The 16394-nt window shown below is 37.6% G+C and overlaps 1 protein-coding gene and 1 pseudogene across 2 annotated transcripts in view; both read right to left on the bottom strand.

Annotated features, from left to right (window-relative positions):
- Nucleotides 1–16394, bottom strand: part of LOC101292394 — a 1325780-nt pseudogene that overhangs the window by 459809 nt on the left and 849577 nt on the right. The window contains exons 149-150 of the transcript XR_184374.1: nt 15223–15424; nt 14428–15145 (exon numbers count right to left, since the gene is read on the bottom strand). The product of XR_184374.1 is annotated as an uncharacterized LOC101292394 (transcript). The remainder of the gene's footprint in view (nt 1–14427; nt 15146–15222; nt 15425–16394) is intronic.
- Nucleotides 9382–13810, bottom strand: LOC101293272 (probable beta-1,3-galactosyltransferase 14-like). The gene is made up of 7 exons (XM_004294049.1): nt 13107–13810; nt 12797–12949; nt 12627–12709; nt 12409–12508; nt 12125–12238; nt 10424–10566; nt 9382–9786 (listed from the first exon to the last, which is right to left on the bottom strand). The coding sequence occupies exons 1-7, from the start codon at nt 13466–13468 to the stop codon at nt 9698–9700; spliced, it is 1044 nt and encodes a 347-aa protein (XP_004294097.1). The 5' UTR covers nt 13469–13810; the 3' UTR covers nt 9382–9697.

The following is a 16394-nucleotide window of genomic DNA, read 5'->3' as shown; positions in this document are numbered from 1 at the left end:
ATATATATATATATATATATATATATATATAGGCCGTCTCTGCTGCGGACGTCCGCACCGTTTTCCGGTACGGATTTCTGCCGTTTCTCCACCGTTCCAGCGCCGGCGACGCAGTTTCTTCTCCCCGGCGTGATCCTAGACCTCCCCCGACAGTGTTGGAATGAAGAAGAAGGCCGGAGAGATCGATCGGAGGTCTGTGCAGCAATCTCACTTAGAACTTCACGACCGATCATGGTGGACCTCCGATCGCGATCTCTCCGGCCTTCTTTTTCATTCCAACACCGTCGGGGGAGGTCTGGGATCACGCCGGGGAGAAGAAACGGCGTCGCCGGCGCTGGAATGGTGGAGAAACGGTGAAAATCTGTACGGACGTCCGCACCAGAAACAGACTATATATATATATATCAGTTCCTATCTAGAGCAAAACTTCGCTTACTTTGCTTTGAAATTAAAGTGTGAAGTTCCTTATTTGACTCACTTTTCAGTCATATTTTCATATCTACAATGTTCAGTTTGTAGAACTTAATGCATAGATCACTTCTGCCAAGTTTCATCCAAATTGGTAATCGTTAAAGTACCGAATTAGATTAAATCAACGAATGGACCATAAATATGTCTATTCAGAACTGTTTATGTAAATAACGATTATGAAGACTCAAACAATCATCAAAATCAATGAAACTTCGCAGAAGTGATCTATGCATTAGGTTCTGCAAACTGAACGGTGAAGATGTGGAAATATGATGGAAAAGTGAGTCAAATAAGAAACTTCACATTTTAATTTCAAAATGAAGCTTCACTCTGGATATGAATTGTGTGTGTGTGTGTCTGTATATATATATGTGTGTATATATTTATAGAACTAATTTCAGTTGACCGCTATCAACTTTAAATCGATCAGTTAGTCATTCTTCTTTCAATTTCATCAAAAACACCGATCGACTCCTAATTTTCATCAACCGTGTCCAAAACCTCAGTTCTCCATTCAATTCATCCGTCAAGTGATGACATGGCTTTAAGAAGAAAGTCACATCCCGAAAAAATAACCTTTTTGACCATTTTCCCCACATATCGATACACATCTCCGTTCTCATCATAACTCCCTAACCTTAGTGATTTTGATGGGATTAAATGCAATTTGTCTATTTTGCCCTTAATCTGTGGGCCAATCGACTTCAAATTTGGTTTTCTTCTTAATGCAAGTCATCACATGACGGGAGAATTGGATAGAAAACAGATGTTTTGACACGACTGATGAAAATTGGAAGTCGAGGGGTGTTTTTGATGAAACTGAAAGAAAATGGATTAACATGATGATCGACCAAAAGTTGATAGGGGTAAACTGAAATTTGTCCATATATACATATTAGTTTTCTTTTAGAACCGCTTTGAAATTAAAGTGTGGTGCTTCTCATTTCACTCACTTTTCGTCACATTTTCACATCTCCACCATTCAGTGTCTACAACATAGGGTGTAGATCATTCCTGTAAAGTTTCATCCAATTTGGAGATAATTTGAGCTTCCGTAAATGTGATTTACAAAAAAAAATTCAATTGATTCATTTAATCCAATTCGGTACCCAAATGATCTCTAAATTAAATAAACTTTGCAGGAATGATCTATACAATATGTTTTAGACACTGAACGATGGAGGTGTGAAAATGTGACCTAAAAGTAAGTGTAATGAGGAGCACCACACTTTAATTTCAAAGCAGTGTCCCACTTTGGAATGGAACTGTATATATATATATATATACAGTCATTCTCTGGTAAGGATGTCCTTATTTATTCTTACGGTGCGGATTTCCACTTTAGACTCATTTTTCGATCGAATTTTCATATTTCCACCGTCTAGTCTTTAGGTACTAACGTGTAGATCGTCTCTGTAAAATTTCAGTCAATTTGGTTATCATTAAGGCACTCAAACTCGATTAAACCAATGGATGAACTGAATTCTGTCGAATTTGAATAGTTCATGTTTATAACAGAAAAACGCCGTTTTGAGTGCTTTAGCGAAGATGTGAAAATTCGAACGAAAAGTAAGTCTAAAGTAGAAATCCGCACGGTAAGAATAAATACGGACGTCCGTCTGTGATCCAACTGTATATATATATATATATATATATATATTATATATTCTATGCATATTTTGAAATGAAGCTGGTAATTAAGAACTTAATATGCATGGTACCAATTAGAATGATAAGTACTGTAGATATCCAACCCACTATATTGGCCTAACTAGAGAAATTGGGAAAACTGTGAATGTCTAATTAGTAAAAACAGAACGACTCTAATTGACTTAAAACTTAGTTAAAAAAGTGTGCAATGCGTACATTTCATTTATGTTTTGTTTCTTTCTTTGCACAATAAGATACAGAACTTGAAGACAATCATATTAGCCCTAAAAACACTATGACTCTAATTTTTACTGTCTAAACTTCTGATCACTAAAACTATAAGTTGCCACAACAATATTAATGTTTGAGGTGAATGCTTTTGATACCTAATTGGAAAACTAAGAGTTCCATGTTCCCCTGTTCTTAGTATAAATTAAAGTTTCATCTAAATAAAAAGTATATATAAATTAAAGTTATATAGCGCCCTTTACCATCTTTTTATACAACAGAATTTGGGACAAGACGACAAGTGATTTGTTCCCATAGAGGCATATAAATTACAAGTAAGAGATAAATATATACTTTGAGGACTTCTTCAAAGTACCAATAAGAGATTGTTAATTATTGACCAGGTCTTGTTAATCTTCCAAACTAATTGCTCACAGAACTCCAGAAGAATTCTTATAAAAGTATTTACGCAGTTTGCTTATCTATATAGGTGTGAGTTTCATATCGGGTATTTGTAAAAATAGAAATTTTTGTAGCTAGGTGTGTCCATTTCCATGCCAAGAGGTTCGAGTACAACCATGTGAGTAGCCATGGAGTTCAATACAGAAAGAGAGCAGCAAACCTAGAATGTCTTGGACTTCGCTCTCTCTGTGTGTGTAAGAGAGTACGGAATACATCATCAAATAATTTGAAGGATTAAAATTTTGCAGACCCTTTAATCATGGGAGTCAGAACTACCATGTTCATCACATGACAATGATCTAGATATAGAGAGAGCTTCGTTATTCAGTAGAATTCAATCTTACTTCCTTTCGTGAATTAGATTCAGTCTTTGAATATATTTCTTGTCCTCTCTCTCTATTACTATGATAGTTCTTCTGCCCAGTCAAAGTTTGTTTTTACTCCCAGCTCCTTCCTTTCTAAGCTATAAGTTTTGTTTCTTTGTTCTCATCGTCACAAACAGATACCCACAAACCCAGAAAGTTTTTAATTTGGTGCAAGCAGAGTCTAACAAACTCTTAGCTTCGAAGTGGTAAAACGAAGCTGGCAAGTGCAGAGAGCCAATAAGGGCTGTCAGTTTCACACCCTTGCAGAAAATCCTAATTCCCTAAGCATATGACAGTGGCTAGCTAGGGTTTTATTGTCACAGAGCTGCAATGGCACTTGACAGCCATGTGATAACCGGAGAGGGAAAACATGCATGCAAGAAGCTCTTTCGAAAAAACCCCCATTTCGATCTCTTCCTCTTCTTTCCCATCCTTTTCTGCTTCGGTATCGCCATGTTTTCTCTTGTCCATTTTTCTTGAAGTTAGCTAGCTAGGCTCTCTTGTACAGTTCAAGCTAAGCTATGGCTTAGTTAGGTCTGCACCAAATGTCATGATACTCTCTGGTAGTCTGGTACTGTTACAGAGTCAATGCCATTGCTATGATCGTGTTTGAAGCTATACACCAGAAGACCCAGTTGTTCTCTTTTACTCTATAATTTTTACCTTCTTTTGTATCTTGCATTGCTGGAATGCTAGCTACTAGAGTTTGCTCCAGCTCCAGATAGGTAAAAGATTGACAATGCACGATTGTTTCTTTGCCTATTTTGTGATGAGAATCTATTACGTACCTTTTTCCTTGGAGACATAGATGTATGTTCCTGAGATGGAAGAGTACGGATCACATTTAAAAAAGGATGAGATACACAGACATAGATTGATCACCAAGAAAGTGAGACATATTCCTCACTCTGAGGCTTTTGACATCCCATTACAATTCATTACATGCTTCACGTACTAAACGAGCAACTACGTACAATAGAAATTGGAATTGGACCCATAATTTGTTCCTTTTTGGTTAAAGGCCAACAAGTACGTTGTTCATGTGACAAGTTCTAAAAACCAATTTTCATACACAAGTGATGAGTATTCTTTTGTAAAAGTTGTAAATAACTTGTGAAAATTTTGACGCAAACCAAATTCTGGCACCGACCAACGTATCCAGTTAATCGATCGACCACGAGCAGTCTCCTTCTTCATCTCCAAAAACATGTTAGCTGAACTCCATAATCTCACCAAAGGGAATCAGATTTCATATATTAATCACTGATTAAGGAAATTCCTTTGTGGGTCTATATATATATATATATATATATATATTTCCTTAATATATGATAATGTTTTCCTTTTGGTCAAGGGAATATATGCTATTGAATTTGTTTCTATCTGTTTATTTTGGAATGGGGGTCTTGGATGATAAGATAGCTATGATCCATCATTGGATAGTGATGCGTTTGGAGGGTACATAAGCTGCCTAGATAATTATAGCATAATCCAGTAGACCACATGCATATAATTGAAATATACAATGTACACATTACAACTGGTTTCTGTTGTTGTCTCCTCCCTCAAGTTCTCTCTTGAGAAGGGGGCTCACTTTGGATTCCTGTTCGATGGGGAAAAAGGACTGATAAATTACCCTCTCTTGGCTTGGTTGTTTAGTTGTCCTCAACCTCATATTGTACACATTGGATTTCACATACATCCATTTCCTTATCTATTTCTCTCTTGATTCTTGTTCTATATATCTAGCTACCATAACCCTCCAAAATGAGGGCAATGTATAAGTAGGCTATCTCTGTTATCTTATAGAGTTCTCGAATATTTAAATATCGAAATTAATTGGTATTCGTTGAATTTGTTTTTTGTGTGAAGTACGTAGCGCTAGCAAATAATGACTAATGTAACAGCTATTCAGAGCTTAATTTGTAGCCCTTTCAAATACTTATAAATCAATTTCAACAAAAACACCCATTTTCTCATTCTCTTCAAGAAAAAAAAAATACAGAAACAATGAGGAAATGCGTATATATCATTCATCAAATTAATATTCTGGGCTGAAAACAGAAGAGTTGGAGATATATGCATAAGCATTATGGAAGTGAGAGACAAGTGATGTACTCATTGAGGAATAGAGGAAGAGGGGCAAGGCACGTGATGCCCATTTGGTACATGGGACTCCAGAAGAGAATCCCAATTATATTGGCCACTATATAATGTTCTGGAAAGAGGAAAAATTAAACTTGAACATCTTGTAAAGCTGCGTATATATAAAGGTCTCAGATTCCAACCCTGTGTTTTGTTTTCTTTTTTATGGAAATATATGAATTCGTTTAGTTGCTTCTTCATTTTCCTTTTAGTGGGGAGACTGTATATATGAGATCCAAATCTGCACTGGCATGGGTTGATTATAATTATAAACTAAGCCAGTGAGTAAATCAAGCTCGCAAATAGTATAATTTAGAGTTTTAGACCATCATCATCCTTCATCCCACTAAATGATGTCTTGCTAGGAATAATATACAGTTCATTAGTTCATTTAAAACATGGTCTGACTAGTGAACTTGGTGCGGTACTCATAGTTCATGTTCCTATTATTGATTTCGTTTACTGGTTTTTCACTTTCTACTCTATGTGGAGAGTGTGGCACCAGAGATGATAACCTTAGTGGCTGGATCGACTGTAGTAGCTAACAGTAGATCAGAACAAATACCAGTATACAGGATCAGTCGATCATGATCAGTTTTAGTTTGCTATATCTAAAAACAAAGAATACTTGTCACGATAAACTGTTTGGTAACGCTCATGAGAAATGCAATTTGTAAGTGCGTCACACCCCAACCAATGATAGTCCCATTACTACTAGAATGAGAATCCTATTACGACTAGGACAATAATCTTATTAATTAGGACTAGAACGAGAATCCTATATATTACTACTTGATTAGTACTGACTGTACTGTAATTGGAATCCCATTATTACTATAATTAAATCTAATCTTCTATGTGTTACAATGTCAACATTTGCTTCTTCGAACTCTCATTTAGAAGAAGTGAGACTTGAAGAAGAAGAAGAAGAAGAAGAAGAAGAAAGACGTTTAACAATTTACCTAGAGAAAAGGAAAATGATGGCAGCAAATCTGAAGGCGGAGACGTTAACACCCTTTCATTAGTTATGGAGAAGACAAGTGCTTTAGAGCTAGGCGGAGATGAATGCCATCATCAAGAGTCTTATTCACCCTGCCGGCCCTGGGCTTTCCGGCAACCTCCTTAACTTTAAAGGGTTTCCTCGTGAGGACATTGACATTTTAACTGTGCGAACTGAACGACGTCGTCTTGCTGAACTGAAAAAATGATCATAAAGATATTACGGAGAAACTAGACCGAAATATACAAGTTCTGCATTCAACAAAGCTTGGTCCAAACTCATCATCCCCCAAATTTTCATATGGTCAGGGTGATTCAGTTGTCAATGTTGGAGAATCTGTATCTTCAACCAATGTTCCTTCACATGCCATGGATATGGAAGTGAGTGTACCATTTGCATTGGTTGATGAGATAGCTGATGCATCACCAGCAGCGGAGGATGGTATACAATTTGGAGATCAGTTTGTGAAATTTGGCAATGTAAAAAATGGTGATAATTTGTTGCGAAAAATTGCTTCTGGGGCTCAATCAGGGTTGTGCTGTGCATGTTATGGTCTTAAGGCAAGGTGCACGATTCGACTTAATGGTGACACCTAGAACAGGGCAAGGCAGGGGGTCTTCTAGGATGTCATTTCCATATTTTGTAAGCAGCTTTGAGACATCTGTTTTCAAAGCTTTGAGACATTTTGTAAGCATCATTTCAAGCCACAAATGTATCTCATGTCTATATAGCCTTGTTTCAATTAATAGTTTGTTCCCTCTGGGCATCTATATATATGTCATATACAATAATCTTGAGAAATTTGGCCTAATTTTCAAGTGTCGATATCTTTCTTATTTTCAATCACACATTATTTTCTTTTCATTTTGCTCCCAAAGATGGTGCACAGAAAAACCTTCAATATAATTTTTTGTCTTATCAATAAACACTACAAATTTGAATCCTAATGGTACCACTATACGATTCATATAGTACAAGTTATGTTGGAGTTTGGAGGAAGCTAGCTCATCTCATGTTCCCTTCTAGCACCTTAATATATACTCAAACACTCGAAGGCTCAAAGCATCAATGATTCAACAATCACCAACAACAAGAACAATAATATCAGAAGCTGCTTTTAATCAATGTAGTAACTTCAACTTCACTGCTCAATTTTAAATTCAGTTCAAGCTTTGTTATGAAGCTCCAATTATTTGGGTTGAAATGCCATCATTGCTCATCCCACCAGCTTATCTTAACTCTACCCTATCAAATTTAGTATCTGGGTTTTAGTCTTTTAGATCAAACAAAATGCATACAAAGTTAAACAGTTGGATCTAGTTTTAAATGAAAACAAGCTAAACAACTGGACCATGTTTTAAGTGGGACAAGGAAAAGCTTTCATACCAATACCAACATAGCAAATGTTTAGTATAACTTTGTCGAGGGGAGGTGTTACATGGTGCATAGTTGCATACTAGTTGGGAAGCAATGATGAAGTACGCAGAGCTCCAGAATATGGACACCCATACCAGCAATAGAGACTTGAGATAATGACAGACTATAAATCAACAATCATTGTTCTCGTTCACATGAAATTTGATGATTTTTTTGAAGAACTTGTACTAAGAAGGGTAGCCTCACACCAAACTACTCTCGATTAAAAAAAGGAAACTTCCCCTAAATGGAATGGCTCTCTTAGTTACGCTGCGCCCCGACCCGAGTCCCCACGTCTGCTCTTCTCCGCCCGCAATGAAATCTTTCTTCCCATTTTTCTTTTGATTTTGAAGACGGGGTTTGAAAGGCATGGTTTTCAGTATGTCTCCAGATAGGCCCCACTAGTCCGGCTAGCTAGCGAAAGCATTTCGTTTTCTCTGCGAAGAATAGAAAAGCCTAATCAAGGTGTCAAGCAGCCAAGCAGGGGATGAGTGCCGGAGAGATCTCATGTTAGAAAAGTAACAAATAAAATATAACTTATATGTGAGTGAATCATTCATAATTATACCGAGACCTTTTATGATTAAAACTCAACACCTTAAACGTGGTTTAATTAGAATCTTATCGATATAAGGATGATCCATGGACAACGCTTGTCGCTGTTTAACAATAAGATCAAAGGCATTCATGGTTTTTTCTGTTATTTATGTAGAAGAATGAGCGAGGACATAAATTAATGAATGATGAATCCTGGCTTCTGGTATGCTCATAGATCGATCATGCATAATTTCATTACCCAAAACAAGTACATTATGTAAAAAGAAAGAGAAGAAAATTTGGTGACTATAAACTCTTACAACAATTCATGGAATGATGTCACTAAGAAAAACTACAGGAAATCTTTACCTGGTTCATACAAGACGAATCATAAACTTGCGATGTATGTGCATTGTGATAGGGTTACAGTAGGACGGCGTCAAGGCGGAAGAGGAGTAAACACTGAGGCCATCCTAACCAAAGCTTTGAATGGCAAGTAAGTTTGATCTATACAGGTCCAAAATGTACTTCGAATTTAGATCAGTAGGCTCACCCAGTCAGGCTACTGTGTATTTTCCGGTCCTTGAGTGCAGCCTGATGAGGTCTTGATTTCCTGCTTGAACATTGAGTTGGCAAGCTCCAATGTTAAAGTTGACGGTGTGCAAAAACTCCCTAAAGAAAGTTAGAACTGATCGATATAAAGAACATAGAGGGACGACACAGAAGAAATTGCCATTCAAAACCAGTAGCTGTATATCCCTCCAGAAACTCAAGACGGTTCAACATTTGATGCCCTCAAAAGTTCGTTCCCTTTCAGAAACTTTCATTGCTCTGTCTGTGACTATTTTATCAGCTAAAGTGACTAATAATAGTCTTCATGTGTATTTGTCTTAGCAAACTGAGTCGTCCTAAAAAATTATATTCCTTGCAAGGTGAATCAAGATTAGGATTCCTATCCATCACATTATCACAATGATGTTAAGCTCTTCCACCAGCTTTTCAATTTTCGTAGAACTGTCATGTGTACGACCATGAGTACAGGTGAGTAAAATTGAAGTAGGCAGTCACATAAACATAACTCATCCAAAAAGAAAAGCAATATTCAGAGAACTTTTTCACATGTTGACACAAATAAGAAAGAATGATATTTGATTTAAAAAATTAAGATGAATGATTGCATTACAACACTAACTACTTGTGTTCCTAAAATCCTGCAACTGTGACCCCTGCCCTTTTCCACACTTTCCTCTCTTTATATCCATCACCCTAAACAGAAGGACTATAAATTTTTATATTTTTTTTCATCGTACCGTGTGGCCAATCCAACTATAGGACAAACTCAAAACAACAAACTCATCATGCAATTATGGGGATGGGCATATACCAAAATTAACTCCTGAATGAGCAAAAAGGTCCAAGACTGCTAATCCTCATCAGATTCCATCGTTGGACTTTTTGTACAGCTGTCCATTTGATGTAGTTCTAACAGTTTCTTTTCCGGATTGCAGAGCCCTGCATTAACAGTGACAAATAAGAAATAACGTCCATTTCTCCACATAAAGATGCAAAGCCAAATATCCTGTATAATTCAATGATGCATAAGAACTCACGAGGAAAAAACGGATCAATGATTAACTACATTCAGTTTTCCATTTCTCATTGGAACTACATGATGATAAAGTTATTCAATGATGCATGTAACTGGGTACGTCAATGTGGATCCCTGAAAGTTTTGAAGTCTTAAATTTTCATGCATCGATTTATTTTCTGCTATACATTATTTTTCAAAACAAATTTGAATCATTCGTAGCGTTATGAAATGGTTTTTGTTTTTTGCCCGTCGGTTGCTGTAACTATTCATTATTTTTAATCAACTCCAGGAGCTGAACATAAAGAATATGTATCTTCTAGCACATATTTGTGTCTATTAAGGTATCTCTGCATAAGATAGATACTTTTGGCATCCCCATATTCATATCAAACATACTTTAACAAATGGTCTACTTTCAACGCTTGATATGTACTAATTAAACAATATCTACAGACTTACATAACCGACAGAAAAGGAAAAGAGCAAACACAGGAAAAAGAACAGGAGAAGATAAATGGCTTGCAGTTGATTGTTATTGAAGCGAGAAGAATTACCAACCTGAGCACTTAGGAATATCCCAAACAGCAATAGATGATGATGTACATTCTGGTGAGCATAGTGCTTGGTTGTTCTCATGGTTGACGTTCATTGCGAGCATCCACGCACCAATTGTGACATCCTCATTGCTAAACATCCGAAAACTGTCATTATAGACAAGAGGCACATTAAACATGGGGTATAATTAGTCAAGAAGTGTCATTTAAGCACATATCATCTTGATTTGTTGCAATCCATATTCCTAAAAAGAAACACGGCATTCCCATTGTGCTAAGAAAAAGTAATAATAATATGAGCAACTTGTTAATTTTTATTTTTTATACTGCACAAATATGAATTGAAACATTACACTCCAAACTCTTCATGTATACAATTAGTTGATGGTAGATATCAAGCTGTTGCCAAGGATAAATCTTCTCGAAAACTAAATCAACTAATGGTGGCAAACAATGCCGGACATGTTCAACCACCTGGGCGTGTCCTTAGCTAAAGTGATAATGCAGTGATTAAGTCTAAGGTTCAATTTCAGGAAAGTAAGAGAATCCTCCATAATTGAAGCATAATAGCATATGGCCCATGATGCTGTGATCATTTCTTACACAGGCTGTACATATTCAACTCTTTTTTTAATTTTTTTAAAATTCTTTCATAGAAACAAGACTTTATTACTTTGAATAATGAGAGAATAGACGATCAATGAAGACACATTCATTAGGGAGGAGTGACTTAATTATGGAAGAAGTTATTTAGGGAGGCAAGAGTGGACTGGATAGATCCATTAGAGAGGAGTGACTTACTAAACTTACTAAAGGAAAATACTTCAGCTTTTGGTAAAGGGAAGAAGGCCAGAATACTTTGGGGTTGCGGGGTGCTAGCTGTAATTTGGGTGGTGCGGATGGAAAGAAATAAAAGATTATTTGAAACCTATGCAGAGGTGGAGAAGGACCCTAAACCCTTATAAAAGATTATAAGTTTTGGGCATCATTATGGGCTTCTTTTAGGGATTATACTCTTTCTTCCATTATTCTTAACTGGCAAGCAGTTGTAATATAAGCCCTAAACCCCTAAGCTTTGAGTTTGAGTTAGCATTATAAGATGGGCTGCTAAGCCTCTGTCCCTAGCTGCCCTCTTTAGCTATCTAAAGTGGATTTGTCCGCCTCCTTGTACATTCTATCTGTTTAATAAAAGCTGTTTCTTTTCAACAACAAAAAAAAGAAAAAAAGAAAAAAAAGAAGAAGACGAAAGAACGGACACATTCAATTACTTTAGAATTACAACTGAAATAAGACCTTAGAGCATTCCCCTGACAGATGTTTCAAGACATATCTGATACCTAAATGTCCTACACAATGACTAAAACTTCACAAACCAAACACAGCCATAAAGCAATACCAGCACCCCCTCCTTCCCCTAGTTAGGTAAAAGGGCTTGTCTCAGCTTTGAAATCCCTCATATACTCATCTTAGCTATCACACTACTCCCTCAATAGTTATATTATAAGTAAAGGAGCCAAAGCAGAAGCAAAAAATGCCACACTATCAGTCTTTCTGCCCCATATAGATGCTAAGATGGAAACCAACAATTAACTGCACATAACTAAGCTAAATTTGAAATACATAATATAATGCTTGGAATGCTGGGAACAATAATACACTAGAGAGGTCCCTGCAAACGTAGGTTATGTTGTGATAATAAACTTGCCTGTTATTCCTAAGAGCAACCAAACTTGCAACAACATCGGCAGAAAGAGCATACAGTGGACCATAAGCATGGAAAAAGTATTCACTCCCCAGCAAATACCCTAGTGGCTCATACCTGACATAATTTTGATATATTAGATGATTCAGATAACAATGCTACAGGAAAAAAAAAAAAATTCAGGGGATCAGTAAACCCTTTCACGTGGCATGTATGTGGTAGAAATGGACCTTATCACATTTCCCCAAAATGATTTCAAAAATAAAACAATTCCAAACAAAACTAACCATTTAAGCTTTGGGTCTGTAAAGACTGGGCCTTTTTTCATGCATCCAAGGTAAGTCTGAGAATGAGAACGCTCTTTTGCCAAGAGCGTCGAAAGGCGATCTGACAATGTTAACAAAAACAGATTGCATTACTGCAAATAAATCTCCGAACGAAACAACTTATCAGATTTCCAGTATACACTAAACAAGGAAAATCTAAGGTTTAGAAATCAAGTCACCTGGCCTTAAGTAAATATCGTCATCAGCTTTGACATAGAAGTCGGAATCAAAAAGGGCATAGGCAGCTTTGAAGAAAGCCAATCTGTAACACAAACACTTTAAGCTCACAATTCGCAGTAATAATAAACCAAACACACAAAATGTACAACACAATCCCTTCAGAACTAACGTTTTGTAGGGGAGCTTACTGTACTCCTCTTCAATATCCAACAGCAGGAAATCGTCGTATCGCGCCACTTCCTTCCCCAGTTCCAACATCTTAGCTTTATCCTTGCTCTTACCAATGATAAACCTAAAAGCCAAACCAGTAGCTTCTTCCAATCTGCAATCAACTTCTACTAAAATCAACACAAAATCCCAATCAATCAAATTATGAAAGCTTCTTCATTTCTTCTCTTTCGAGTTACTAAACCTAAGCAATGTGATTAATTGATCAAATTTGAATCAGATAAACTGAAGCCATGTGGCGAAATCGGTACCGTTGAAGGCCCTGAGCATCGGACGGCATCCAAGTCTTCCGGAGCGACTCTCTCCTGCCGACGGATCCGAACCCGGTCTGAATCCCTACGAAGCCCATGACCTTATGCCGCTGGGCGCTTACATCTCCGTCGCTCAAAACGAGGCCGTTTTCGGTGCTTCTGGTGGTGCCGATTCGCTCCCAGACGACGCGCACCGATCTGGACTGGCTTGTGATGCACTTGTAGTGGCTGCTGCGGAGCGCGACGAGGCCGAAGATGAAGCCGGAGAGGCCGAAGACGAGGCAGAAGGAGATGATCAGGACCGTTGATCGGCGGCCGGAGGGGGGGTGGCGCGCGTGGAAGAACTTGGGGGAGGAAGGCATCGTACGGAGGGGGAAACCCTAGATGGAGTAATCTAGGGTTTGGTGGAGGTGGAGAGGATCGGAGCAGCAAGCGGAGAAGAGATAGAGAGCGAGAGCTGCTGCCTCCGAAATCTGAAAATTAGAAATTTAAACTATATTCTGATGAGCCCCACATTATATATTATCTTTTTGTTATTTTTTTTAATTCGACTGAAAATCCATAGATTTTGATTGACTTAACAAACTGCAAGTGGCCTAGTAATCGAGTTTGAAGGTAGGAGACCCTCAGCTTGAGTTAGAATCACGAAGCAAGGTGACAGCATTGCTTTGAAAGATTAGTCGGTAAAAAATTAGCATGTTTCGTGAGCGATTTTGAAGAATAGAAACAAGATTGTATTTTTTCCAAATCTGAAAATGGTTGCGGTAGTTTGGCATGGGAAGCTGAGAATATAGTTACGAAAATGCTACCAAACACCTAAACTTTGTTATATTTGATTACTTGTACGCTTCTTTTAGATGTTGATCTAGGCATAAAAGAAGGTGAGCTAGGGTTTAAGCAAAACGGGACTGTTCGGATTCACTATTTGTGCCAGTCTACATCTCTTAACGGTGATGTAGAGAATGCCGAAAGAAGTTGGAATATTGTGTGCTGAATCTTTCTTAGGTTGCTAGTAGCCTAGAACTCATGAAAGTTGGAAGATGCAGGGTTGCTCCAATCTATCAAAATCGATTCCCAAACAACTGGCAATCTGGCATGTTACACAAGCATCAAGGTCTCTACTACCCTATCCCTTTCTTCTTAGAAATTTTACCATGATCCATCAGTATTCGTGTTTTCATTTTTGTCTGCAGACACTTTCGAAAAGTAAATATATATCACCATGATAAGAGGCATATTCTTCTAATTAACTCATTTTATTTCCACCTCGCATCATTTCTGTGATTGTTCGTCCAGAGAAAGCTGTGTTTCATCATCATACATTTCTAAGGATTCAACATTAGTAGCTTTTTCCAGCTGCCTATTTTCTACTGCTGAAGCTGGTTCTTCAAAAGACAGCTTTGAAAATTGCTCATGCAAATGACATACTTTGGCTTCGCCTGCTTGCACATTATTGCTGTCAGAAACTCTATCTTCTGTTTCATTGCCAACTTCAGATTCCAGCAAATCCTTGCCAGTCATCTGTCTAGAGTCTGACTCATTGCCTACTGCAATCTGGCAACAGATTTCCGACTCCTGTACAGGTTCAAATCCCTGGAGATTCTCTACTTCAAGTCTAACAGCATTAGCAACTATGTCAGCATGACATATTCCATCCAATTGTTTTACAGCCTCAATACCAATTTCCACATAAGATTTAGATTTCAGCGACTTCTTGCTTTTCATTTCCATTCCAGCATCATTTCTACTAGCAGAACACTGGACAACATGTTGCTGTACAAACCCAACAATGGTCTCTCTGGATTGAATACCTACTTTAGTTGATTGGTTCTTTCCTTCTTCTGATTTCCCAGTGTCATCAGTTATAAATAATTTACTACCATCAGCAGCTTCTTGTAAATTAGTACCTTCTACAAATTCAATTCCTGCTTCAGCCCCAGTTTTGTTTCCACAAGAAATATCATCAGAGTGCACAAACTCAACCATGGGACGTTCTTTTCTTGATCCTTCCATTTCCAAGGATGATGTATCACATGTTCCTGTGTTGACCATGAATCAAATTCTCTGATGAACGGATAAAAATCCAAGGTATAAAAAGAGGGGAAAAAGACTTTACCAGGATGTCTATATGCTGTTTTATTTTCACATAATGGCTTCTTGAGTAAAACTGTTCCAGGAAAAACCATCAAATTGATCTTGTTCAAGCTTTGCTTTTCTCCATCTTCCACAGGTATAAACCCAAAACCCCCTGTCCATGTCCCCACCAAATCTGGAATGGCAGCTATTACAAGCTTTTCCACCTTATAAGATATGAGCATCTAGAGCCACGTGGAAGAAAGAAGCGAATTAGTAACATAAAGCAATTAAAGTTGAGAAAATAAATAAAACCAGTTGGAACTGTGAATTCTAAAATTGGATCTCTAACACCTATCCATAAATTATACCATTGCAAGAATGGTATAATGCACTACTGTGAAAAAGTAATAGAATTCTTTAACTCTGCCAGAATCAAAAGTTGTGAGAATCAAAACTAAATAGATAGAAAAGGTAAATAATTACTAATGTAGGAAAACATCAAGATAGACACATTTCTAATGTCACGCACGTATTAAGCACTACAGACGGTATTAGAAAAACAAAGAAAAGGAGGACAAATGCATTTATAGAAATATGAATACCATGACAAGCTAAAGGTAGAAGTAACAATAGTATATAATTATGCAAAGCTAATGTAGTGAGAGTGACAAGACGGCAGAATATAATATTATGAACAACCTCTATAAGTTGACATTTAGGCTTATTGTACCTACTTCTTCAGAAGGCAGACATTATGTTCCCAATAGATAAGGCATAAATATATATATATATATGAGGCCGGATGTGGAGCGCATGTCCGCACTGTCCTTAAATTGCGCACGTCCCTCCGTTTGCCATTGTCCGGCGCCGCCTCCACCCCAGCGGACTCCAGCAGCGTTCCCGATCACTTTACCTCCCCGGCGAGTCCACCGAATTCCAGTTTTCCGGCGAGATCACCCAAAACTTCAAATAAAGTCGATCTCCCACTAGAATTCAGCGGAGTCCACTGGGGTGGAGGTGCGCCGTCCGGAGGGACGTGCGCACTTTAAGACAGTGCGGACGTGTGCTCTCTATCGTTTTCGTGTGTGTGTGTAGTGTATATATATATATATATACGGAGGTGTTACTAAAGAGGACGTCCGCACTTAAAGTGCGGACGTCCTCCTCTGATCCGGACTGATATATATATATATATATTTATTTTTTTTTNTT

The sequence above is a fragment of the Fragaria vesca genome, linkage group LG3, assembly GCF_000184155.1.
Source record: "Fragaria vesca subsp. vesca linkage group LG3, FraVesHawaii_1.0, whole genome shotgun sequence".
Lineage (NCBI taxonomy): Eukaryota > Viridiplantae > Streptophyta > Magnoliopsida > Rosales > Rosaceae > Fragaria > Fragaria vesca.
The sequence above is the reverse complement of the archived record's forward strand: the minus strand, read 5'-3'. Positions and strand labels throughout refer to the sequence as shown.

Excerpts from the sequence above, each read along its gene's own strand:
- LOC101293272 (XM_004294049.1), bottom strand. The coding sequence starts at position 13,468 with ATGCCTTCCTCCCCCAAGTTCTTCCACGCGCGCCACCCCCCCTCCGGC. Across the intron at positions 12,710-12,796 it reads AGTAAGCTCCCCTACAAAAC|ATTGGCTTTCTTCAAAGCTG; the intron begins GTTAGTTCTGAA and ends TTTGTGTTACAG. Across the intron at positions 9,787-10,423 it reads GGATATTCCTAAGTGCTCAG|GGCTCTGCAATCCGGAAAAG; the intron begins GTTGGTAATTCT and ends CTGTTAATGCAG.